This window comes from Phoxinus phoxinus (assembly GCF_949152265.1).
Source record: "Phoxinus phoxinus genome assembly, chromosome: 6".
Classification (NCBI taxonomy): domain Eukaryota; kingdom Metazoa; phylum Chordata; class Actinopteri; order Cypriniformes; family Leuciscidae; genus Phoxinus; species Phoxinus phoxinus.
The window spans coordinates 41,299,445-41,326,641 of record NC_136881.1 but is presented as its reverse complement, the minus strand read 5'-3'; the positions used below and the strand labels follow the sequence as shown (position 1 = coordinate 41,326,641).

The 27,197-nt window shown below is 35.8% G+C and overlaps 1 protein-coding gene and 1 long non-coding RNA gene across 2 annotated transcripts in view; both read left to right on the top strand.

Annotated features, from left to right (window-relative positions):
• Positions 1–5,275: 5,275 nt before the first annotated feature.
• LOC306999696 lies at positions 5,276–13,885 on the top strand. Its single transcript, XR_013797906.1, has 3 exons — positions 5,276–5,326; positions 7,130–7,238; positions 11,961–13,885. It is a non-coding gene; the product is annotated as an uncharacterized lncRNA (long non-coding RNA).
• Positions 13,886–17,641: 3,756 nt separating this feature from the next.
• LOC306999671 (glutathione hydrolase 1 proenzyme-like) overlaps positions 17,642–27,197 on the top strand; it is a 30,193-nt gene continuing 20,637 nt past the window's right edge. Inside the window, exons 1-4 of the mRNA XM_079614546.1 lie at positions 17,642–17,805; positions 23,241–23,295; positions 24,705–24,902; positions 25,045–25,175. Of these exons, the coding sequence (XP_079470672.1) occupies positions 23,279–23,295; positions 24,705–24,902; positions 25,045–25,175 (346 nt within the window). The 5' untranslated portion in view covers positions 17,642–17,805; positions 23,241–23,278. The remainder of the gene's footprint in view (positions 17,806–23,240; positions 23,296–24,704; positions 24,903–25,044; positions 25,176–27,197) is intronic.

Below are 27,197 nucleotides of genomic sequence, written 5' to 3'. Positions count from 1 at the left end.
AAGACAAACACACTTTTGTGGAATTAACCAGAAATATATTTTTCGGATAAATTTTGCACTGCTAGTAAAACTACTACTTATGAAGCTTTAAATGAGTATTACTACAATTTGTGTTTCTGAAAACTTAGTTGTGCACTTAAATTAATAATAAAGTATTGTCGCTCTTAGCAGACTAAATTGAGTTTGTGTTGACCGAACACTTTTCCCTCTAGTGGTGAGATGTGATATAATGGTGAGATATGATACTGTATATTGCAGCCTGCAGATCGTGGTCGTCCCGCCCCACACCTACTCTGATTGGTTCAATCGTGTTTCATAGGCATACACGATAGAAAATGTGATCGTAGTTGATATAGGAAGAAAAAAATGTTGGTATAGGAAGGATGGAGTATGTAATTTAAAAAACTGGAAAAGTTTGTTTAACAAAGCCTTCATTATAATACATATATATATATAAAAAAAAAATAACCAAAAAAACATTAGCCAGTAACTCGCAATGTCCCTGAACTGATTGTTTTGGTAAATTAAGCTGGTCTTTAGGCTAAGGCATGTACTACGACCCCACAGCATTTAAAAAAATAATAATAATGGTTGATTATCCACAGCAGGAGGTTCAGGTCTTCAGGTAGAGGAATGAACTATGATTTAGGCTAAATGATTTATGACATTTTGATTATTTCATATCACCATATTGTGAGAAAGGAAATGAAAAGGATGAATCATATCGTTATCAGTAACATAACAACACATTTTGACAAATTCACTGACCTGCGGTCAAATATTGTGATTCACTTTATAAAGTATATTAAATCGAGATCAATGAGACCCGTTTTGTGACCGAATCTTTTGAAACGATTCTTTTAAATCAACTGGTTCACAAGAAATAATATTCAATGATACGGACATAGCGAGTTAAGTTAATGTGTCTCAGTTTCTCATATTAAGTGTGCTCTAGACTGAGCTCAACCTATTTAAGCTCTATCTTTGTGTGGCATTAGACACCTCTCTTTTTCAGTTTTGTAACTGGATTGATGACATTGGCTTATAATGCATGCACTATGACCTACACCAACTACAAACACATCAAGTATGCCTATTGAAGGCGAATGAGCCAATCAGAGTAAGTGTGGGGCGGGGCGTCCCGATCTGCAGGCTGCAGCCAGCTGTACTTTCTGGATAAATGCTGTTAAAGAGTTAGTTCACCAAAAATGTTTAATTCACCCTAAAACACACAAAGGCCCGATGTACTTTTTTGTTCTTTGTTTAAGGGTAAAAAGACGTTTAAAATACCTACTGTTAACAAACATCCTGACACAACTCGACCTGCAGTTTACAGATCAAACAATGTTACATTCTTGTACAATTCTTATGCATTCATTATCATTAATTTTATTAATTATTTAACCATAGTTTTCCATTTTCCTTTGTGTCTCTTCAGTGATGGTTCTCACTCTCTGTTTATTGGTTTGTTCAGTTGGAGCTCAACAGGTTCACCGCTGCTTTAAAACCACACAATGAATGACTAAAGGGCAGAGTCCTACGTTAAACCTGTTTTAACACGACAAAAACATCTGAAGTGTCATTCATGTCTATAAATAACACTTCAGGTGTATTTGAACAGGTTTAATGTGTGCTGAATTTCAGAGTTACATACATGCTCAAAGCTATCAGCAGCTAAAACACAATGTTGTTTCTAATCATCTGATTCTTTTGTTGAGTTTCATGTTTTCATTAGTGGCTCAATTCCTTAAGTCATCAACTACAGAAAAACAGTAGTTTGTGTGTTATATTAAAAGACATGTTGATCTGCTTTATCAATACATTTTTTTTTTTACTTAAACACCTGCAATTGATAAAGTACTAATTTCATGAAAGCCAAAGGGTCAAGACCCCAACTAAAGCAAACACTGATCTCCATGATGGTGACCTCAAGTGAAACATTTTCCATAAAACATCATCATCTAAACCTCTGTTAATTCTCAATAAGAGCTTCTTTAGACGTGACAGAAATAAAGTCAGTCTGGTTAGTCATGAGGCTGGTAATGCTGGAGTTGTTTAATCAGATCATGAGAGATTTAATGTCTTCTTTCATCTTCAGTTCATCTAAGGCTGTGTCTGAATAAAGTTGTAGTTTGTGTTATTAATACTCTTTTAAAAGATGATTGAAAGAAAGTTTCAGGAACATCACACTAACCTTTAAATAAGGTCTGTGTAACGCTTCACAATTCAGTTTTCAGACCATACAATGCAAATGCAAAAATGCAAAATTCATTAATTTTTCTTGTTTTTCCAGTTACATTATCAGTGGATATTTGCCTTTTTCTCCCCTTTTTCAATTTTACTTTTGCTAAATTGTGACTTCAGAAACAAACATTTGAATAAATGAAATCTAACCGATTTTTCTGTTTTTCGTTTTGTAATTTGCTCCGTTGGCGGTGCCATTAGCACGGGAACCACTCAGGGGACTCATTCAGAGAATGTAGCAGTTGCAGCTTCGGACGTCACATGTCCAAAAATGTTTGTTGGGCAGTTTGACTTGGCTTTTTATGTTTTCGGCATAAATTGCAGATATCAGCATTAAAACAGTCTTTGTATTGTTATGCTGTGTGTGGGAGAATATTGTTGTGTAGCAGGACTGAGCTTCAAAATATCATACACTTCAACAAACAGTTGTCACATATGTTCAGTGTGTTTAGTTTCCATGGACTTGTTTTCATTTGTCATGTGTCTTTGTTCAGTTTCCCACCACTTGTTTGTCTCCTTGGTTACCGTCATCATATGTGTCAGCTGTGTGTGATCAATTATCCTCGTTTGTGTTGCTTAAGTTGTTCCTCACCTGCAACTCCTGGTTAATTATTGTTTCTGCATAGCACACTGTCTCACGTGTTGGCTATTTGTTCTTAATATTATATGAAATCTTATGTCATCTCATCCTTGTCTTTATCTTCTGTGGAACCTGGCGTTACAAGAGTAAGTTCGGCCGTCTGAATTTATTAAATTATTGCATTCAGAATTTAACAACCAGTGGACTTCAAAGCATCACATAGTCATGTACTGTAGGTAAATAATGTAAATGGCATAAATACAATAAACTGTGCTCAATAAAAAGTGTACCCTTTTGATAAACTGCATTGGTGAAATTCTACAAATACATTTTCGTGTTGATTTGAACACAAGCATAAAACAGTAAACATTTAAACCATAAGCATCATAAGCTCATAACAGATCAGATTATAACAAATTGAATAAGTACTATGGATGTATGTGGCAATTGTAATAAGCTAAATGTAGATTAAAAAAAAATTACATACAAGAAAATGTTGATTTATGTAACAAAATTAAGCCCTTGAATTGAATCTGAATTTGAATTGAATTTGTCATACTGAAGTTTTTTTTTTTAAATGACTGTTTTTATCCTGTTGTGTTACTGTGTCCTCTATCTACAACCACTGCAACAATAACAATAGTCATGCATAAAAATGAGCAATGTCCTAATCTTTCTTAGTAAATCTTTCATAGATGGCTGTAACTCCAGCTGTAGCTGCTCCTGCAATGAACACTGCCGGTGCTACAGCGATCCCTGCTGCTCTCCGGACGACGACTCCTGCTACAGCTGCTTTTCCTGCGGGTACAACTTTTGCTCCAATATTAGGTAGTTTACGTAAATAATTGTTGAGTATGTTTTGAAACATCTCACTGGTGTAGTACCTCCATCCATTTCCCTCTGCCATCCTTATCATGGTGAAAAAATGGTTTCAATAGCAGAGAAAGTCAAACACACTTACTGAACGGTTTCTTCCGTTAAGCATCCTGGCACATCTCACTGGTGTAATACCTCCATCTATTTCTCCCCACCATCTTTTCAATCTTCTCCGCAACATGACATCATGACTTTGCGTAAACATACACGCGACTGCCAAGTGGCGTGTTATCTGTACGCATTTTGAGCTATCCGCGTGTATGTCTACACCCTAGTATGGGTAGGTTTGGGATTAGTTGTGGGTGAGGGGTTAGCATTAGAAGTGCGGTTAGGATTAGGGAATCAGGGACTGACTTCAACGAGCGGGGATAATAATTTGGCAGGGAGTCAAAATTCGGCACAACATCTGTCAAATGTTCTGAGCGAAACGAACCATCATCCCCGGATGTGATTCCGCGTGCATGTCTACGCCGAAATGAACCATATCCCCGGATGTGATTGAAAAACACGCCAAAAAGCGATTATGCGCCTTGATAGCACGCCGAATGGAATACGAATTGGCGTGTCATACATCAGATCAGTCTGTTCTCCAGCAGTTCAGTGACCTGAGAGCGGTTCTCCATGTCTTCAATGTTGAATGAGTGAAATCTGCCACTGCACTTATAAGAAAAGAGCTTTGAGATCATTACTTTCATTGATATACAGATCTAATGGTTTCCGCCTCAGTTGTAAGTAAACAGAATGATGGTGTGATGTAAAGCATCTTCTCCAATGTTGCAGGCAGGATCCTGGTTATTCTTCAGATTTAACTTAACCTTTTGCTGTTACTGTGCCATCTTTTGGTGGGAAGTGTGGAAAGAAGAATTAAAAAAAAGGGAAAAAAAGGAAACGCATACAATCTCTGAGAAATAAGCATTGATGTTTGATAATAGAAAAAAAATTCAATCAGCTTTACATGTTTATTGTTGTTAATAAATTATTTCAAATGGTATTAACTGCTGTCAGACAACAATAAAAAAAAGTTTTACTCATTCTTGGTTGGTATTTGAGACATTTAAATAGTATTTTCTTAACATTTCCCTTCAGTTATCACACTCTGTTTTAGCAGAGTTTTAGAGAAAAAACAAATATTGAGTGATTTCTTCTTGTATTTTTTTATCTTCACTTGATTTCATCTGTGATTTACTCATATTAATGCATTTTCTTCAACATTGCATAATTTTGTTCACAATAAACAGCTTTAATATACTGATTTTTGTAGTTATATTTAACTATAAAATGCATGAGCGCTGAGCAACTGTTTTTAAGTAATTTAGTTGAAAAGACACCCAACCTTATAATGAGGGTTTCAAATGCAATACATGTATGTGATTAGTCTTTTAACTAAACTGTAAAATCTGTTTCAAGAAAACTTCTGTAAAATTAAATTAATTAATTCAAACCAACTCCAGTTTTGTCTTTGTTTCCTGGTAAAAAATTCCAAGTGAGAGCTGCATAAGCACAGCCCACGGTGTCATATAGTCCACTCCTAGATCAAAGGTGTTTCCTTCTCAGACTTAAAAAAGAGAGACACAGAGAGAGAGAGAGAGAGAGAATATACCTACAGCAGTAGAAAAAGCATGGAAGGTAAGTGAGTTCAAATTATAACATACCCTTATTAAAATTAAATGCAAAAATTAAACTAGTATTAGCCTATTTTATTCAAGGAATAATGAACGATGGGCCGTGATGACGCGAAACCTTTATAATTCGGGATTTAATACGTTTTCATTAATTCAAAAGCCGCGTCAAAATCATTCCGCTTATACCCGCAGGTCACCTGACATCAAGACATCTTATAAGTTTCATTTCTGCACATTTTCGTTCTAATTGGCGGATGAATTTTGTTCACGTCTCGCATTATTTGCAACACAAAGTGTTCTTGGAACTATACGTGTCGAGTCAAAGTGAAACTTTAAACAGCGCAAGTCTCCATTGATAATTCTTATTTCCAAATCGTAATTTTAAATTAGAGCCAGTCAAACTTTATTTACTTACATTTAAATAAATTAGCTATGGATTAGAATAATTATATTAGACTATGTTGTGGGTTAGTGACAACAATAAAATCCTGAACATGACTCAGTTAATTAAATGTAATTATTACATGAAATATGTATTACATGAAATCATTAAATGAGTATATGTGACTCTTGTGAAAATAAATTAATTGTAGGGTCTGTCCGTTCAGCAATATTAATTTAAAATATTAACAATTGTGATTAAGTTGTGGTGTTTAGTCCTAGCTGACTTCTCTAACAATTCTGCATTTATAATGAACAAAACAGTATGCATTTTTATGTATGAGGGCTAACAAGTGAAGATGGGCAGTTGGTTGTTACTAGTCAAGTTACATTATATTTAGTGGTAAAGGTTAATGTTTAACCTTGCCCACTAAATTTGGCATATTATGCTTCACTAACAGATCATTTAAGCTCAATAAAAGATCATGGTAACACTTTGCAATAAGGTTCATAACGTTAGTTAATGTATAAAAAAATAAAAAAAATAAACCCCATGACCTAACAATGAGTAACACATTTGTTGCAGTATTTATTCATCTTTGTTAATGTTAGTTCATAAAAATACAGCTGTTCATTGTTTGTTCATGTTAGTTCACAGTGCATTAATGTTACAATTTTATCTCCTGCTGAAAAACTGATAATTATCAAATCCAGGTGATTGGAACAAAATACTAAGGAGGACTTTTACTTTCTGAACCTGGACTTTCCACCTCTGATTATTAGTTCATGTAACTAAAGTAGTTAACTAATTGTTCTGCCTTTTATCTCAGACGCCTTGCTTGAGTATGCAGTCAGATAACGCCTCACAAAGACAAAAGACACAGGCATTGTTTCCAAGGTTTACTGCTGCCCAAAGAATAACGTAAAACTGTAATATATAAGCACAAGTAATATATAATATATATATATGTAATATATAATGCATAAGCACAACAAAGGCTTTTTTACATCGCATATAGCAACTATACCAGAACAGATTGTGCAATTTACAAAACACAGAAAACTAAATTTGCATCTGGAATATAAGATGTAACAACTAAATATGCAGGAATTATATTGTAGCAACATCTACATACCGAAAGGGCCTTCAAACAACTTTAAAAACAAAATTAATAAGCAGTAGTAGCCATAACCGCATGCTCTTCTTTGCTGCTGGGCTCTTCTTCTTCTTCTTCTTCTTCTTCTTCTTCTTCTTCTCTTATTTAATGGCGGACTGCAAACAACGTTTAGGTGCATGCCGCCACCTACTGAACTGGATTGTGCATTATCATGTCATTTTTTAAATTCTACTCCATAACCCTGAGTCTTTAAAAAAAGTAAATAGAGCCTTCCTAGTGATTCTTATTCCTTCTCCTTCTGATCCCAGTATTCCTACCAGATTCCATTCCCTCCCTGCCTCCTGAACCACATTTGTGATGTCATCATATAAGGACTTTACTGATACTACATGCAATACCCAACTTTGAACAGAGGGGGTAACTATAGTACAACTTTTATATCAAATAAATGCAGAATGTTCATATAGAACAGCACACTAATGTTAACTAATGACATTTATTGTAAAATGTTACCAAGATCATAATATGGTTTTAACAATTTAAAAGCAAACGTGTGTGTTAAATGAACACTGCTCAGTGTTTCTAAGGCTGCTTTTACACTGCAGGTCTTGATGCCCAATTCCGATTTGCTGATATCATATTTTTTTGATGACCCGCTTACATCATCTTTTAAAAGTGACCCGTATCCAATATTTGCATTTAAACGATACACTGCCGACGTTCTGACCCGGAAAAGGAAGTAAAACAGCGCGATATGCAATAGATGCAGATGCAGACAAAATGATTATCCAGTGCTTTGTATTTGCATTTTAAGCTTTTTATTTTAAGTTGGCACTATAGCCACGAGCGCTTAAAACCGTGCCTCTCCATCTCTCCTGAAATATCTTCAAACACAGATTTATTTCGGTAACAACTCTGCATGTTTGCCTGCACTGTGTCTTCGCCCCAAAGGCTCAAAAGACATACAACCTCCGCATTACTCCACTGTGTTGAGCCTTCGTCCTCCATTGCGCCGTTAATAAGTCATGTGATCAGTTGGTGTCCACCTGAGTTGACGTCCCTTTTTTTAATGACGTACGACTCGCATTTACTGGGGGATATCCGGTTTGTCTGCTTACATGGCCGACGCAAATGCACGTATCCGATTCATATCCGATTTATTTCCACATATGAGTGAGACCTGCAACCAATCTGAGAATATCGGAATCCATGCTTTTTTCCTGCTTACACATCCGCCGGTCATATCCGATCTGAGCCACATGAGAGGAACAAAACAGAATTGGGTCACTTGAATCATGCAGTGTAAATGGGACCTAATTCACACTCAGGGCCCTATTTTAGCAATCTAAGCGCATGGTCTAAATCGCAGGCGCAAGTGCACTTAGTGTCCGAATCAACTTTTGCTAGTTTAACGACGGGTAAAATGGTCGGCGAGCACGGCGCATCCCAGCTAACAGACTTTTGTTATAAGAACGTTCTCCAAACATTCAGTGTTGGTTCCGGGAATGTTAAAATGTCCAGTTTTCTTGACGTTAGAGGAACGTGTTTTAAAAGGTACACAGAAAAAACTCCAGTGTTATAAATTAACTCTCCTGTGAGTTTGTTTGGTTCAGCCTCAAGAGTGTAAAGTGTTAAAATATGAGTGTTAAATTAACACTCAAGAGTGTAAAAGTTAATGAGATAATTATGTGATTAATTGAGTGATGATTGAGGATTATTGAAGACACCTGATGTTAACAAGCAGAATCACTGAAGGAGAAAATCAATCGAATTGTAAGTCACCATTATGGAGATCAGTGTTTGCTTTAGTTGGTCAGTTGACCCTTACATGTTAAACTTTAGATTTTGTTATGCTGTTGTAACTGAGTTATAACAGGCAGATGGACAAAAAAAAAGGTGATCAAGTGATGGTGGTCGTGTCTTAACATAATAATCATTTGACCTCATTTAGAGCCTAATCTCTGATTTAGATTAATATTATTGATTATAGCATCACAGTGTATCTACATCATAAGATCCATTGACGATATACATTTATCCAAAAGATTTATTATAAAAAATATTCTGATAAATAAATAAAAAATCTTTCTCTTAGGCTCACACAGACATCAATAATCAGTGTATGTATCTCAACAATGGTGACAAAAATAATATTCAATTAGGAAATGGAAATTACTAAGACAATTCAGATCATAATTTATTCATACAGCAATGCATGATGGGAGCCAATGGATGAGTTTTGATTGGTGGTACCCAGAATGCACATGCTTTATTATTGTCACCATTGTTGAGATTCATATGCTGATTATTGATGTCAAGTGTGTTTAAACAAATAAACTGGTTAAAAGTCTGTGTTTTTTTTTTTTATCAGAACAACTATTAGTTAAAATTATTTTTGATTGTACAGAAAAGCTGAAAACCATATGATGTAGAATTAGAGGGCTGCTTTAATCATTAATGTAACTATAGGTTTAATGACTCAGGTCAAATGATGAACATTTTCCATCCAACATCACCTGATCACATTATCTCTTTGTTTATCCAGCTGTCGTAACTCATAACGCAGCCAAACAAAATTTAAAGTTAGTAGTTTAAGGGTCAAGAGCCCAACTAAAGCAAACACCGATCTCCATAATGGTGACTTAACAATTATATTTTCTCCTTTTGGTGATTCTGCTTGTTAACATCAGGTGTCTTCAATAATTCTCAATCATCACTCAATTATTTCACTTGATTATCTCATTAACTTTAACACTCTTCAGTGTTAATTTAACACTCATATTTTAACACTTTACACTCTTGAGGCTGGAGCCAAATAAACTCCAATCCATGGAGTCCAAAGTCCATTTAACACTGGAGTTTTTTTCTGTGTACCTTTTAAAACACGTTCCTCTAACGTCGAGAAAACTGGACATTTTCACATTCCCGGAACCAACACTGAAAGTTTGGAGAACGTTCTTATAACAAAAGTCTGTTAGCTGGGATGGTCTAAAAAGGTTGTCCTTTTCTCTTAATGAGTGTTTGGGGATGTACGTGCAATAAACCAGTCATCTCCCATTCGCTTTAAAAGCCAGTTGTGTTCGTGCCATGGCAGATTCGCTATTTACATGACGGAATTTGCAAGCAGAAAGACCGAACGCATCTCCAGAGAGGAAACGCATCCGCTCCTGCGTGAGGTTAAAGCTGTGTGTGTGTGTGTGTTTGTGTGTGTGTGTGTGTGTTTGTTAGGTTAAAGCAGCAGGCCATCTACGGATTCCACCATATCTTTATGTACACAATAATAATTATTTACATTGTAATCCTTTTATTTGTAATATTTGGCATGTTTGTGTGCTGCTGCGTGTCCCTGTTTGTTTAATAAGCAGAGTGTATATGCGTTGTGGACCCGCCTAAATGCTCATATTACTAATGCGCTCATTAAATAACAAAAAATAAATAAATACTGCACCATTGACTTTAGAGCAGGTTTCAGTTGGTCAATGGCTCGGTCTCAGTTCCTCCAAATAGCAACACGCCAACAATGCGCCTTAACACAGCCCATGGCCGCACAGATGGGTGCAAATGCCTTTGCTATTCAAACAACGTGGCGCAGGATGAGAAAATGAAAACTGCATCAGGCTGAAACTAGCAAAACACGCTTACGTTGCGCTTGGCACTGCATTGAGCCGGTTATGATTGGGCCCTCAGAGTGTTAAAGTAACACTGAATCCGTGTTGCAGTCAATTATATAATTAAGTGATTAACTGAGTGATTGCCAACCGTTCCGTATAATACGGAATCGTCCCGTATTTGACACATACAAGTCTTGTTCCGTATTGAACTGATACGGAACGCTTCTGTATTTTTCAGAATCAATTCAGTGCAAATCCGTGACATACACAGATAATTGGGCTTATTTTGGGCCGATTTCCTGTGCTCACAGTTGGGACTCTGGTTGAAAATATGTGTGTGTGTGTTGTATGTGCTGTCTTTGTCACATCGCAGCACACCACACACTATAAGAGCAAAACGGTTAAATCTAGGATATATTTGTCCTCATGTTTGTGATCTCTCACATTTTGAAAATCTTATAAGCTATTACAAATATTTTTTGAATTATCCCCCAGCATAAGGTTTTCCTGTTATAGAAAGAGATTGATAGACAAAACAGATAAGCTGAAGTTAAATGTTTACAACACAGCATTTAGACATAAACACTATACAAACCTTAAAGATATGGTGCATGACAATCAACACAATATTCAGATAAATATTCACATGTCACCCCCCCCAATATTCAGGGGGGGTGACATGTGACTTTTAATTTGACAACATTTTAAGGATGTGTAGTGCAAATATCTTTATATTATATAATTATACTTCCATTTTAGTTAACTTTCTTTCCAGTGCAAAACAATAGTACATAAAAAAACAGCTAATAAAGAAAATATAAAATATATATTTTATATATATTACCTGTTTTTTTATGTATTATTGTTTTGCACTGGAAAGGAAATATTGCACTCAAATAATGCATTCAAGCAATACAACACCTGTATATATGCACAAGGAAAATGGCTAATGTAGTTTTTCACCACAAATTCTGCTGTTAAACACAATTAAGTTGAAATGATGCAGGTTGAAGGGTTCAAGAGAAGCAAATATTATATATATGCACAAGGAAAATCTCACAGAAACAAATAAACCTCCAGACTAAGCACATTGTGCAGCTATTTCCCATTCAATTCTATATTTTTGTGCTCTTTTTCGCCGGCTGCTCGGAAGTAACGTTAGTCATTTTTACATTTCCCGCTGTTGTCACTTGTCATCATCGTTGCTACGATACATGACTCACAATGACTGAAACGACCAATTAAAAGGGCATTCTCTGATGATGTTCCAAGATGTTAAAAACGCGACGCTGATCATAGACAAACGGGGAGAAATTAGTATCTACCGCACGCACCGTCTGTTTTTTTTCTTATCATAGCCTACAAATGTCTTCGTTCATAGTCTGACATATATTAGAAGCTGTGGTGTGTACCCACCATTAGTAAAACACTATTGCTTGCTAATGTTGAAAAAAAAAGTTATCAGGAGTCAATGGCCAAGAGTCCAACTAAATCCATCCATCTGTTTGTCTGTTAATCTTATTTACAGAGTCAGTGAATATTATGCTGTTGGGCTCGACTGGATCAGGAAAGAGCGCGTCAGGAAACTCCATCCTGAGCCGAGCTAGATACTCATTTGATGATGATTTTTCTCCTGAGGCTGTGACCAGAATCTGTGAGTCAGCAGAAACAGAGCTGGGTGGACAAACAATCACAGTGATCGACACTGTAGGACTCTCTGATACATCAGTGAAGTTCACAGATGCTCAAACTCAAATAGAGAGGATGATTACACTTCATAGTGTCGATGTGTTTCTGCTGGTGATCAAACTGGGTGAGACATTCTCAAAGAGTGACAGTAAAGTTGTGAGATGGATCCGGGATCATTTAGGAGCGAAGTTCTCAAATCACACAATAGTGCTCTTTACTCACGGAGATCAGTTACATGGCCCAGTAGAGAGATATCTAAATAAATGTCAAACACTACGGTCATATGTTAATCAGTGTTCAGGAGGTTTTCATGTTTTTAACAACAATAAAGAAGATCGATTTCAAGTCACTGAGCTTCTGAAGGAGATCAACAAACTGAGGAGGAAGAATGGATACAGGAGATACACTGAGCGGGACTATGCAGTGGCTCAGAAAGATTTTCTACACTTAATATGTTTTATTGGAGTAGGTTTAGGAGCAGCGGTAGGATTGTTAGGAGGAACACTATCAGGAGGATTAGTAGGAGCAACAGCAGAAATAATAGCGGTGATAGGAGAAGTAGCATTTACTGCACAACAAGCAATATTTGTAGGAGAAGTAGGAGGTGCAGTTCTAGGAGCAGCAGCGGGTGCTGGAGTCTATTTACTTTCACCAAAAACAATTATTAATTTGATGTATTCAATCTAATACAAAAAATAATAATATTGTCAATCAGAGGGGTCCAAGCACTAATGCCACATGTGGATGTGTAGCGATGCAAATTAAATGTATCTTATGTAAAAAATTATCTTAGGGTTTAATGAAAATATATGTTTGTATGTACTCATATTCAGCATTTAATATGTTGACGCATTTATATGAAGGCCCTTTTCATTTTTTATAATTTATAATATAGCCTTTTATCCTTGTAAACAGTGTACCAGTCTGTGAGATGTTTTGTAGAACTGAAACTCTGAAACTAAAAAGAAAGAAAACACAGAAATGAGTGCAGGAATATACAGATCAAACTGTCATAGACAGCATGTTAGAATAAGTAAATAAATGGAACACTGTAAAAAAATTGTTGGCTTATATTTTTAATCAACTTGGATGTTTAGGTAATTTCAACTTAAATTGCATTAAACTGACTTAAAATTGAGTTGAATCTTGTATAACTTAAAAAAAGTGGAAAATTGCTTGTACAAAATGAGGACAAATTAATTGTACAATGTGTACCGGCATAACATCAAGAACATTTATTTCACATTTAACGAATATGAACATGCTTTACAATGCTCAAAAGAAAAAGAAAAAAAGCACCCTGTCGCTTCACAAGTAATGTTAATGTTGTGGCTGATCAATTAATTTTAGAATGTAATTTTAATTGATGGACAAAACCTAGTTTTGATAGTAGGCTATTCCATCCACATTTGCAGGCTAAATGTTAGTTAAATGAATAGGCTTAATATTAGTTCACCCAAAAATATTCTGTCATCATTTATTCACCCTCGTGTCGTTCCAAACCCACAAAGGCCCCAATATACTTTTTTTGTTCATTGTTTAGGTGTAAAATAAGTTATTTTTTATTTATTTATTAATTTGTAAGCTTTTCCATTTTCTTCAGTGTCTCTTCAATGATGATTCTCGCTCTCTGTTCATTGGTTTGTTCAGTTGGAGGTCAACAGGTGCACTGCAGCTTTAAACCCACACAATGAATGACTACAGGGCAGAGTCCAATACAGCGTCTGTTTGTACTAATAAAATTCAACATAAACATATACTATCAATGAAGTGGGGTCTCCATTTTTTTAACAGTTTTATTTTGATAAACATGACACAATATAACATTGTGACTACATGCAAAGAGATTTTACTGCTATAAAAAAAAAAAGTATTTAGTGGAACTGGAGGTGTGAGAATAAACACGAAACACACGGGATCATTGTTGAAATGTGTGTCCGGGAAGACAAACATGTCATTCAGGAAATTAATGAATGTATTGTGAATATGGATTGATTTGTTGGTTTAAATTACTATTTAATGGCAAAAACATTGATATATAAAACATTAAACATATTGGTTTGTATACAGTTTAATCAAATATATATATATATATATATATATATATATATATATATATATATATATATATATATATATATATATATATATATATATATATATTGTTGTAATATAGTAATTTGCCAATAGGTGTCACTGTTGTATTGCCATCTAGTTGTGTCACTACAGTTCTGTTGTTCATTCTTCTTCTTTGTTCATTCTTCTTCATTGGATATAATAAAAATCACATGCAACTTCAATATATATATATATATATTTTTTTTTTTTTGTTTTTTTTTTTTTTTGTAATGGCAAGTCAGGAGAGGCTCTTTATGTTTGTATTGTTGGACGGGCAACTAAAGCAGCAACGTTCATTTTTATGGCCATTATTAAGCCAGTATGTTTTTTGTACAAGTATATATGACTGTGTTTAGATTTATGTGTATTAATTTTGCTGATATTTTAAACTCGTGCAGGATATTATAGGGATGAAATGATTCATCACAAGTAGAAAACATTATAAAAAGACTAGGACTTCTCGATATGTCCACTCACAGGCAAAATACGAAGGAGAAGCATGTCTCAACCTCTTGAAAGTAAGTACTGAGTAACTCATGCAATCTCTATCTATCTATCTATCTATCTATCTATCTATCTATCTATCTATCTATCTATCTATCTATCTATCTATCTATCTATCTATCTATCTATCTATCTATCTATCTATCTATCTATCTATCTATCTATCACCTATCAGTCTGTGTATCTATCTATCATTATATCATCTGTCTGTCTGTCTGTCTGTCTGTCTGTCCATCAATCTCTCAGTTCATCTTATTTACAGCATCAGATCTGAATATTGTGCTGTTGGGAATGACTGGATCAGGAAAGAGTGCGTCAGGAAACACCATCATGTGCGGAGAGAGAAAAACATTCAGAGAGTCTGAGACCGATCTGTACTCCAGCACGTAAAGTGGTGGACGGACAAACAATCACAGTGATAGACACTGTAAGACTCTCTGACACATCAGTGAAGATCACAGTGTTAAAAAACAAAATCAAGCAGATATTTGACTGTACTAGTCATGGTGTTGATGTGTTTCTGCTGGTGATCAGACTGGGTGAGACTTTCTCAGTGGAGGACAGTAAAGTTGTGAAATGGATCCAGGACAATTTTGGCAAAAAGTTACACATGAAAGCACTCTTTACTCACAGAGATCAGTTACATGGGACATTAGAGAGATATCTGAGTGAACGTAAAACACTGTGGTCAGTAGTTGATCAGTGTTCAGGAGGTTTTATGTTTTTAACAACAAAGATGAAGATCAATATCAGGTCAATGAGCTCCTTAAAAAGATAAAAACACAGAGAGAGAAAAATGGACACGGATACACTGTGCAGGACTGTGAAGAGACTCCATAATATATTGTACTAAAGTAGTGGCAGCAGTAGCAGACATAGACAGTAAGATGGACACAGCGACCCCATTGATTTCAACAGAGAAAAGTGACAGTTTCCGTGATTAAGTTTTAAGAATTATTTGAATTATATTGTAAAAATTTAAAAACGAATTATACTTTTCAAGGCCAGTGCTTCTATAATCAATAAAGTAAAAGTAACTCAGTAATTTGGCTCTATATGAGTTCAGTGCCTCAGGTCAAAAGATTGTGAAATAATGATAATGTTAAAACATATCCAAAACCATCATATCACCTTTTCTCTTTGTTCATCTGCTGTTATAACTCATGTACATTAGCCAAACAAAATCTAAAGTTAATGATTTAAGGGTCAAGAGCCCAACTAAAACACACACTGATCTCCATAATGGTAACATACCAATTACGATTTTCCCCTTCAGTGATTCCTCTTGTTATCATCAGGTGTCTTCAATAATGCTCAATCATAACTCAATTAATCACTTAATTATCTCTGTAACTTTAACACTGCTTCAGTGTTCATTTAACACTGGGGATTTTGCTGTGCAGGTACTGTTTTGTGCGGATGGGCAGCCGGAGCACGTTAAGGGTTTTCTGTTAGAACAGTGTCGTGTTAGCGGCCCCTAAGTTAATAACTAATGATCTTCGCAACGGAAGTGAATCAATCAATCAAAAATAACTTTAGCTGGACAATAACTGTATCCTAAAGCTGCTGTAAAGCCAAAACAATCTCTGTTACTGTAATTTCCTATTATCACTGTAAAGCTGCTTTGAAACAATTCATATTGTTAAAAGCGCTATATAAATGAAGGTGACTTGACTTGACTTAAAGTCAGTTGTAGTTCTTGTGTTTCTCTTTTTTCTGTTTTCCTCTTTCCTTCAGTGATTCTGCTTGTTAATGTCACAAGTCTAGTCTGTGTTTCTGTCTTGTTTCATGTTTAGTAGTTCCCAGTTAGGTTCATTAGTCATCCCAGGTGTTTCCTATTAACCACAACCCCTTGTTATCTTGTTTAGCTTGTCTGCCCTTGTATTTAAGCCTGTGTGTCTAGTTCAGTTTGTCAATCCTTAATGTTTGTTGCTGGTTGTTCTGTTCCCTCTCCTGTTTCCTGATCCTGAGTTTACGTTTGTATTGTTCGAGTTTGTGTAATAAAGCAACACTGCAAATGGATCCTACTTCCTTGTCTGCTTCAACCGCCCGTGACAGTTAACAGCAGGTGTTCATCACTAATGCTCAACATATTCACTTAATTATCTTATCAATGTTACTTTTTACTCTTTGTAGTGTGGATTTTCCTGTGGGGTTGAAAGGGTTAACAGTGTTAGATAAAAAAACACACCCACTAAATGTATTTCAACAGTAATAAACTGTAAGTTATAAAGTAGTTTACTGTAAAATGTAGTTTTTTTGGTCACCATTGTGCTGAAGAGTAGAGCCTGTGCTTCAGTCCAGGAGCAGATCTACAAACATTGATGATTGTCAAAAAGATTGTGAACAGTCTAATAAAAGTCAAATCAGCTGTGTGTTCAGACAGGCTATTCACACAGTTGATGTGTAAGGCTTTAAAAAAAAAGAAAAAAAGATGTTGTTTCGTTTTGCTTTACTCAAGTGACTTTTGGGACAATGTTAGACTATTTCCAAAATCCTGATCTCGAATAACGTTGCCCAAAAATGTTCTGTGACACTGAAGAAAATGTGATGATGATCTGCAACACTTTTGGGAGTTGTTCACACTAGACATTGCAAGAGAGACCAAAAAAAAAAGCAATTAAGGGTGCGTTCAGATATACAGGGTCCCTATGCAGTGTTCACTGCTCCCTACTCCCTGAGAATGGGATATTACCTGTTTAAGTACTTCACCTGACAATTGTGTGAATTCAGAACTTTCAATATCATCAAACACAAAGGCTATATTATTTCAGTATACTATAACATAATATAGGCCTACGTATGTAAATAAATGCAAATATAAATGACCATTCAGGTATTTCACTCTCCACTTCCGATGTAGTGCCCTTATACCCTATGCAGTTGCCAGTGCCCTGTGAGTTTGCATTGAAAATGCATGGACTGGAATCTCACTCAGAGCACTGACGGGCGAAGGGAACACACCTCGAGTCACCTTATGTGAGAAAACAAAAGTAAAAGAAGAAACGGAATAAACGCCAGTCCGGAGATATAAAACAAAAACCCTGCTGGTAAATGTTTAGGTAAGTTCAGAAGTTAATATTTATGTTACACGGTAGGCTATAATAGAAATAGGAGGATTTCAAACCAGACGATAGTTTAATGTGCAAATAATGGAAACATCCTCTATTAAACTGATTTAAGTAGCCTAAATCAGATATGATATTTAGAAAGATGACTCAATTGATTAAATATCTACACTAAAAGCATTGGCAAATTTTGTTTTAAAATGTGGGTGAGGCAGGAGAATGAGTTTAATTTATCAACACAGCTCATGTTTTATGTGATAGTTTTATCCTTACATACTGTCTGTAATACAATATGTTGTTAGTGGCTATTCTTATCAGTCAGTGAATAAATACATAGATCTGTGTTTAATGCTTGTCTTCTAATGGGATGGTGTTGAACTAGCGTGATAGAGGAGGTATGTGTTCTAATCCACACTCAAATAGAAAAATAAAACGTTTATTTTTATTTTCTCATTAAAACTAACGATGTTGTTATGTAGTTATTTGGTGAATGCATGTAAAATGGGCCACGTTTTGTAAAAAAGTGTAATTTAGATATCTTTATTTCTTTTCCTTTCCTTTTCTTTTCTTTTCTTTTCTACTACTTTTGTTAACTTAAAGGCCCAACTATAATATTCCAATTTGAATACAGTTCATATGATGAGCTATTTGCACCAATACACATTACTTAGATCAAGCACTCCAGATAAAAAAAAAAAAAAATCAGGTAAATTTGGGCAGTCCCTGGTTTATATATAAATATATATGTTATGTTAACATACGTTAATTCCACCCATGACCTCAGTCAGCTGATTTCACTAATTAGTTCTCTCTCCTAAAAACGGAGTTTTAGGCAGTCGACGTCACAGTATGCGACAGAACTTGCACTGCGTCAAAACCCAGCTAACAGACTTTTGTTATAAGAACGTTCTCCAAATGTTCAGTGTTGGTTCCGGGAATGTGAAAATGTCCAGTTTTCATGACGTTAGAGGAACGTGTTTTAAAAGGTATCACAGCAAAAACTCCAGTGTTAAATGGACTCTCCTGGGAGTTTATTTGGCTCCATGCAGCCTCAAGAGTGTAAAGTGTTAAAATATTAGTGTTAAATGAACACTGAAGAGTGTTAAAGTTAATGAGATAATTAAGTGATTAATTGAGTGATGAATGAGCATTATTGAAGACACCTGATGTTAACAAGCAGAATCACTGAAGGAGAAAATCTAATTTTTAAGTCGCCATTTAATCACATAATTATCTCATTAACTTTTAGCACTTTTACAGGGTTTCCAACTTTGGGACTTTGGCTGGAGTGAGAGACTGTAAAATCTGAGAATTTTTTTGGTAACCCTAATTTTAAAAATGTCAGTCCTTGTTTACTTAATATAAACCCTGATTTATGCAACAACAACAAAAAACGAATAGAATGGAAACATTTAAAAAAAATTGTACAATTCATTTATTGATGGCACTATAAAAAAAATAGAGATAGAGGTGACAAACATGTAAACAATAACATCAAACAAATAAGAAATCTCAAAACAAAAGGTACACATAATAGTTACTCCACCTCCCAAGAAAACCACAACACACTTAGTTTCACACATTAGGCCTGTTGTGCCACAGTGGCAGTTCTGCTTCACTAGCTCTACTACAGGATCTCGTATCTGAAGCAGAGTTCGATCCTTTCATGATCGATCAGCAGAGGTGGGTAATCCAGGGGCCAAAGAGTAAAAACCCTGCCATATGTTTATTCCATCCATAACCTCAGTCAGCTGATTTCATTAATTAGTTCTCTCTCCTGTCTGAATTAGCAAATCCAGGGGATTGGAACAAAATACTGAGTAGGAATTTTACTTTCTGAACCAGGACTTTACACCTCTGCATAGCAATGCCACATATCTGCCAAGAGCAAATAAATAAACCAGAACTGGACCTTATCTGAGCCAAAAAATATGTGTATATTAAATATGGAGTAATTTCAGCCACAGCCGTAGATTAAATCAACTGAAGAGAAAAGAAGACATTAAATCTGTGAAGATCTCAGCAGAGGAGGAATAAACATCTCCGCAAACAGCATTACCAGCTTCACTTATTACTAACCAGACTGCAGCATGGATGACATTTCTTGCATGTGCGTGAGAGCGTGAGATTGATGCTGAAAGCGTGAGTGTTACGCCCGATGCGTGAGAGTAGGAAACCCTGACTTTTAACATACTTTAGATTGGGACAATATATACTCTGAGCAGTGTTGATTTAACACTGGGGATTTGGCTGTGTATATGTAAAGTTGGTAGTAATCATGAAGATCTTGATTAGCTTGTTCAGGTGTGTTTGTCTAGGGTTGGAACTAAACTATGCAGGAAAGTGGATATCGCGGTCCAGATTTGAGGACCCCTGCTCTATGGTGCAGGCTCATAGACAGGGGTATATAGTCCAGGGGTCAGAAAGTAGAAGTCCTGCCATATGTTCTCCTGGCAGAAAAAACTGCTAATTAGCAAATCCAGGTGATTGGAACAAAATACTTCAGCCACAGGCTTAATGTGGGCATACACTGGGCAATGTCTGTGTGATTTCAGCAAGGTTACTAACTCACACTGAACGAGTAGATCACATGCGATGCAAAGCTAAAGGTCAGGATTTATGTGCTCACACTATATGGTCCGATCATCGAGCTCCTTATTGAAAATTGTTTAAAAACATTAGATCGATTACAATGAATTATAGGCCTATAATTACAATTATTAACGGTCTATAATATTTAATAATATAATTGGTCAAAACAGTTTTATTTCAAAAACATTTAGTTTAACATGAACATTGCAAATTAAAGGGGCACGGTAGCTACATCGCAGGTTGCTTGGAAGATGTGGGTAATATATGGTTTATCCATTTTGCAACACGAACTGGAGGTAAGCAACAGTAATTTGCAGCTAGTTTGGTAGCTACAGAAATTAAGATCTCCCTCTTTTGATTTTATTTCTTGCTGCAGATTAAATGGTTAAACTTCTGTTTTCGCGCAGGCGCAGTGAGGGAAAAACACTGAGTTTAGCGCAATCGGTTCGTAGTTCTGCTTCAACTGTGCGATAGTCACGAGGAGCGACCAAAATTTCTGACATGCCAGAAATTCATCCGACCATCCGATTGCCAGTCGGGAGAGGTTCCTCCTGTACACTTCACGAACACTGCACGACAAACGACGCACGACAAAGCTGAAAATCGTCCCGACCAGAAAAAGAGTCGCCCGAGTCAGAATTCGACTCAAAATCGGATGAAAATCGCACTGTGTATGCCCTCCTTAAGATGAAATCCACTGAAGAGAAAAGAAGACATTAAATCTATGAAGATCTCAGCAGAGGAGGATTAAACAACTCCACAAACAGCATTACCAGCTTCACTTATTACTAACCAGACTGACTTTATTTCTGTCAGATGTCTACAGAAGTTTTATTGAGAATTAACAGATGTTTAACTCTGTTTCATTTGAAGTCAGCATAACAGTGATTAGTGTTTCCATTAGTTGGGCTCTTAACTTGTATTTTATATTTTTGTCTACTGTGACAGTGTGTATGACAAACACATTTGCAGCAGCATAGAAAGCTAAAGTGGAATGAGCTCAAATGATGATGGTTACCTTTTGATGGTTTTATAACCATCTTGAATAAACCTGATTCACTGAGGTTTTTACAATCTAACAATCAAATTGTCCCATTAACACATTCATATTACAAAGTCTTTATTGCAGCATGAGATTTAACAATATTATAAAAATCAGTTTAAGTATTTAACAAATATGGGTTCATAAAACGAAACTTTTGATAACACACACAGATATCAACAATCAGCATATGAATCTCAACAATGGTGACAATCACAAATATTTAGATAAACAGTAGCTTTTCAGTGATGTTCTGAATTATTCTAAGTCACAACAAAAACAACAGCAACAAATAAAAGCAAATATTTAGAAGTAAACAAAATAATAGGACAATTCTACTGCATAATTTATTCATATTGCAATGCATGCTGGGAGTTTTGGACTATGCTGGTACCCAGCATGCATTGCAGCAAAGTACTTCAGATTTTCACCATTGTTGAGATTCATACTCTGCTCGGTGATTTATGTGCGTGTCAGACTAGATTTAGTGTTTTGATCTAATGTTTGTAAAAAGGTTTAGATTTATTGTTAAAATAATGCTAGATCCCTCTCTATAGTAACACATGGTTTGTTTTATGAATGTATTAATTGAACAATGTTACTGTTGAATTATAAAAACCTTGGTGATTCAGGTTAACTCAAGATTACTATTAAACTGTCAACAGGTAACCATCATCACCTAATCTTATTTCACTTTAGCTTTCTTGTAAGAGTTAAGGCCCCAACTAATGGAAACACTAATCACTGTTATGGTGACTTCAAATGAAACCCATCTGAGTTAAACCTCTGTTAATTCTCACTAAGAACTTCTGTAGACATCTGACAGAAATAAAGTCAGTCTGGTTAGTAATAAGTGAAGATGGTAATGCTGTTTGTGGAGTTATTTAATCCTCCTCTGCTGAGATCTTCACAGATTTAATGTCTTATTTTCTCTTCAGTGGATTTCATCTAAGACTGTGGCTGAAGTCAGTGAGGACCTACATTTTCTCAGTCCTGGTGTGATCCTGAAATATCCTCCATGGTCCAAACTATACAGAGACAAAAAACAAACAAACAAACAAACAAACACAAATTACATATGTGGGATGATTCTTAAAATTGCAAATACAAAAAAAGAATTGTGTTGCTTTTAATATGAGTTCACCCAAAAATTAAAATTGTGTCATCATTTACTCTCCCTCACCCAATCCCAGTAGATTCATATTCAACACACAAATTAAGATATTTTGTTAATTAAACCTACAGATTTATGTCCCTTTAAGTAATGCAAATGAATCAAGCAGGTTAATCCAAGTCATTTTAAAATACACTATCACTTTACATTCTTAACATATTTAATTGAGCCTTGTATTCAAATTAAATGGTATAAACATTGCTAAGCACACATACATAGAGTGCAACACATATAGTAAACACAGAAGATTAACGCACTGAGTGACACACACAAAACTAAAGACTCATAACTCCAAAACTATAGCAAGGAGAGTCAGAAGGTAGGTATTGTTTGATAGAACACTTTAAAAAATAAATTACATTACATTTGGACATTCTCATGCCGAGAAACTGCTGATAAAAGACAACAAATATATATAAAATTTGTATTATGATTTTGCATATCTTTCTTGTTTGACATGCAATAACTCGGGAAGGAAATTATGTTTTAAGGGATGATTACAGGGTGAGACAATTACAGTTTATACACCAATAAAGTAAGATATTGTCTTGTCTGGCCAATCAATATCTAATGTTGGGTTTAGATCCATTTTAAACCAATGTTACATTTTAATTTCCACAGATTAAATCAGCCCAGTCTGCTCTTGTTTTGATACAACCATGAATCAGAAAAAAGGGTATGTATGTACGTCTGTCTGTCTGTCTGTCTGTCTGTCTGTCTTTAAACAAATTATTGGTTTATTGAAGAGATGTTAAGATATGCTAAGGCCGGATTGCCACATTTTACATTAACAGAATGTAAACATTAAGTATTTCAGGCACACATTTCGTTGCAGTATGTCATAAGTAGCAGCAATGATTTTGTTTTAAAAAAGGGGTGGTATAATGCCCTTTTCACAAGATGTAAAATAAGTATTTGATGTCCCCAGATGTGAAGTTTTAGCTCAAAATACCCCAGATATTTTTATATAGCATGTCTTTGTCCGTTTTTGTGTCTGTCCCTTTAAATGCAAATGAGCTTCGACTCCCAGCACAGAGGGCAGATCTACAACAGCTTGTGTCCTTTTACCTCACACACACATGCACTGAACATTTCAAAACAATTCAGCCTTTTATGTTCAAAACGGAGACAGACAAAAATGGAGAGACTCAAGAAGAAGTTACAACATGTAGAAGCAACAGGACATCTCTGAATGGTTAATTGATTAATGAATGTAGCTTATGTAGTTTTCTTCTAGTCAATGATTAGCATATTCTGTCATGATAATCTATAAATCGTGTTTGGGGGCGGGGTTTATGTAAATTTTAGGGTTGGTGATGTCACTAACCCGGTAGGAATGTCGTGTAGTTCCTACCAGCCGTTTGTTGTAGTCCTTAAAAAGCATTTCTTTAAAAGCAAATATCTCCCTTTGCTTTGAGCTTTGAGCGTTATAACTTTGCAGATGTTGTTTATGATCAAACAGCAACATTACACACTAACTAAAGTTAGAACCACCCCTTTAAAAAAAAAGAGTCTTGTCTTGTAAAATTATAGTCATACAGTCCAATTTTATAAGTCAAATCCCGATCGGTTGACGTTAAACATGATTGGTCAGAAAATTTGTCCAAGTCTTTGTGGAATTGTGTGCATGTCTCGCTGCCAAGAATTTTACAAATTCTAAAAATGCATCAGTCATCAGGTGTCTTCAATAATGCTTAATCATCACTTAATTATCTCTCATTAACTTTAACACCCTTGAATGTTCATTTAACACTCATATTTTAACACTTTTGAGTGGGGAGTCATATCAACTCCCAGGAGAGTTAATTTGACACTGGAGTTTTTGTTGTGTATTACACAGTCCTGCCAGACCGGCACAGAGATCAAGACCAACTTAAAATACAGTAAAATGTGGCATATTCCATATTATTTTGATAAACAGGATAAACTGACAGAATAATTTATGACATGATTTAGTCAGGTATGACAATTTTATGAGGAAGAGTTAACCATATCAATAAATAAAATGATACCAAAGAACATTTGAATTCTGTTTGTGTGATGAATAAATATCAAATATCTCAAACCCTGATCTTCTACTTTCAGGTGTTTGTTTTTTTTCGCCTTCGTGATTGCAGTGGTTTTGATAGTCACTCTGCCACTCATTCTGAGACCCTCTCATAAATGCAACTCTAAAGCAGCAGGGGCAGCGGGTCGTAGTATTTGCTCTGAGACACTCTCGGATAAATGCTACTCCAAAGCAGCAGTGGCAGCGGATGCCAGGAAATGTTCTGAGATTGGGAGGTACAATGCCAAAGAACCACATTTATGTTTCTGGGAAAGATTCTTTGCATGAGCAATGAAACTTTTGCAACCCTAGAGTCGGCCTTACTAATATGGAGTCATTGTGCTTCTTAACTTTACACAGAGCTCTTTGTGTTTTCAGGGACATGTTGAAGAGTGGCGGTACAGCAGTTGATGCTGCTATTGCTACTCTGCTGTGTTTGAGTCTGTTTAATCCCCAAAGCATGGGCATCGGAGGAGGTCTGGTTTTCACCATATACAATGCATCAACAGGTACGTGGGCTTGAGAATTAAGACTTAAACTAGACTCCCACAGCAATCTCCTAAAATAGTTACAGGAACTTAATAGAATAAAAATGTTATTTAATGTTCAGCATATATTTTTCAAACAAAGCTTGAAATGTATCACTAATCAAATAAAAAAATCCCATGAGAAAGGGCTTGACATATTGACCCCAGTTCTGGTGACACACTTAATTTGACCCTTCGCAGGGAGCTTGATTGACAGGTGATCTGACCAATCATACTTCGCCATCCGCCATTTTGTTGGACAAAGCAGTCAGGAGAGTTAGTCGATTAGCATGGAGGATTTGAGCTTGAGAAGCGGAGTGTACTGACGTCTTTCCGCGGTTAAAACAACATTCCTTCTGATGTTCATTCATGTTTATTTGATGCTATAAATGAACTAGAAGGAAGAGATGATCGGTTCACGAGCAGCTTTAACCCCCTGGGGTCGGCAATCACGCCGGCGTGATCTGGTCGCTTTTTTTCTTATCAGTGCAAAAGAGATTCAAAATACTTTGTTGGTGTTGATCTTACATTTAAGTGTTTTACATCATTCGATCCAGTTAAGTTTCTATTTTTTTTATGTATACTCACAATAAAAACAAAGTGTTGTGTCTTTCGCCAAATAAAGAAAAATAAACATGATGCGAGTTCTGCCTTCTCTCTGTCAGGGAAGTCCATTCTGAAACGCGTCCGAAAATGAACTGTAACTCAGCGAATACTTGTCACTCAGGAACGAGACATTTTTCTTTATGAAGCTAGAATTCTCTTCTTTTAAATGAAGTAATTTATATGAAAAAACACATATTCTTAGTTTATGTAATCCGTTTGAAACCAAGGAGAGGCGCAGTTTTTCGTTCTCTCTTCATTATTTTTAATGAGCTGATGCCGCCACGCCCCCCGGCGCTATTCACATGCTAATAGTTGAGGTGATCTATACGCATCGCACACGCCCTCCGATCAATGCCATGATGAAAACACGCAGTTTCTCGTCAGATACACGGATAGTTCATCGCGTTTTGAGGATGGCACGCTTCTCCGGTAAAGTCTCTCTTCAGATGATTCTTCTGGACAGCGAGGAAGAATTCACCTTTTCCTCAGAGAAAGATCGCATCAGACGGAGAACGGCTGCATTTTCAAGAGCGAATTGATCCCGCCGAGGACACAAGTTCGAGTAAGTTGTTTAGTGTTTATATAATTCTTTTCTGATTATATAGAACTTATGTGAATTTTCAGACTATATTTTGCTTAGTTTTGGTTAACTTTTGACATCTTACAGGAAAGATTGCCTTACAATATCCCTAACATTCGTATATGGTCGTGTTTCAATGTGATATTACTCTCTAAACATATTTGTGTTATATTTCAATCCGTTTTGATTAGCTTATGACACTGATTATCATGCTAAAAATACTGACTTTTGCGAATATCTGCTTAGGTGTAAATATGATTTCGTGCAAATATATTTCAGCCTCCGGTAAAATGTGATACTGTCTAAATACTAGACATATTTTTATATATAAATGTTCGGTTTTGGTTAGCCTATGACACACGCTAAAATATTGCCACAGATGATTGTGAATACAGGTGTAAATGCTTGAAATGTGCACAGATAATGGCCATCAACAGCTCGTGATCTATGGCCCATAAATAGATATTTCTCCGTCCTATGGCCCATCAACAGATATATAGACTACATGCATTGTGCGTCCATACCCATTAATCGCCCATCTTTGGATAATGTGTATGCTAACACAGTTGTTTTTATTTTTTTAGGAATGTGTTTGCATCACGCTCTCCTTCTCCAGCAGAGGGACACGCAGGTGTCGTTCAGTTCTCAATCGAGAATGATGGTAAGTGCACAGACGCAATATTTTACTGATGAAATGTAATTGTGTTTACAATATACATAATATACTTGTCATAATATACAAGTAGGGCCTACCTATTCTTGTGTGAAATTACAAAATCGGTTGTCTTTGTCTTAATCCATGGCCATTAGTGATTGAT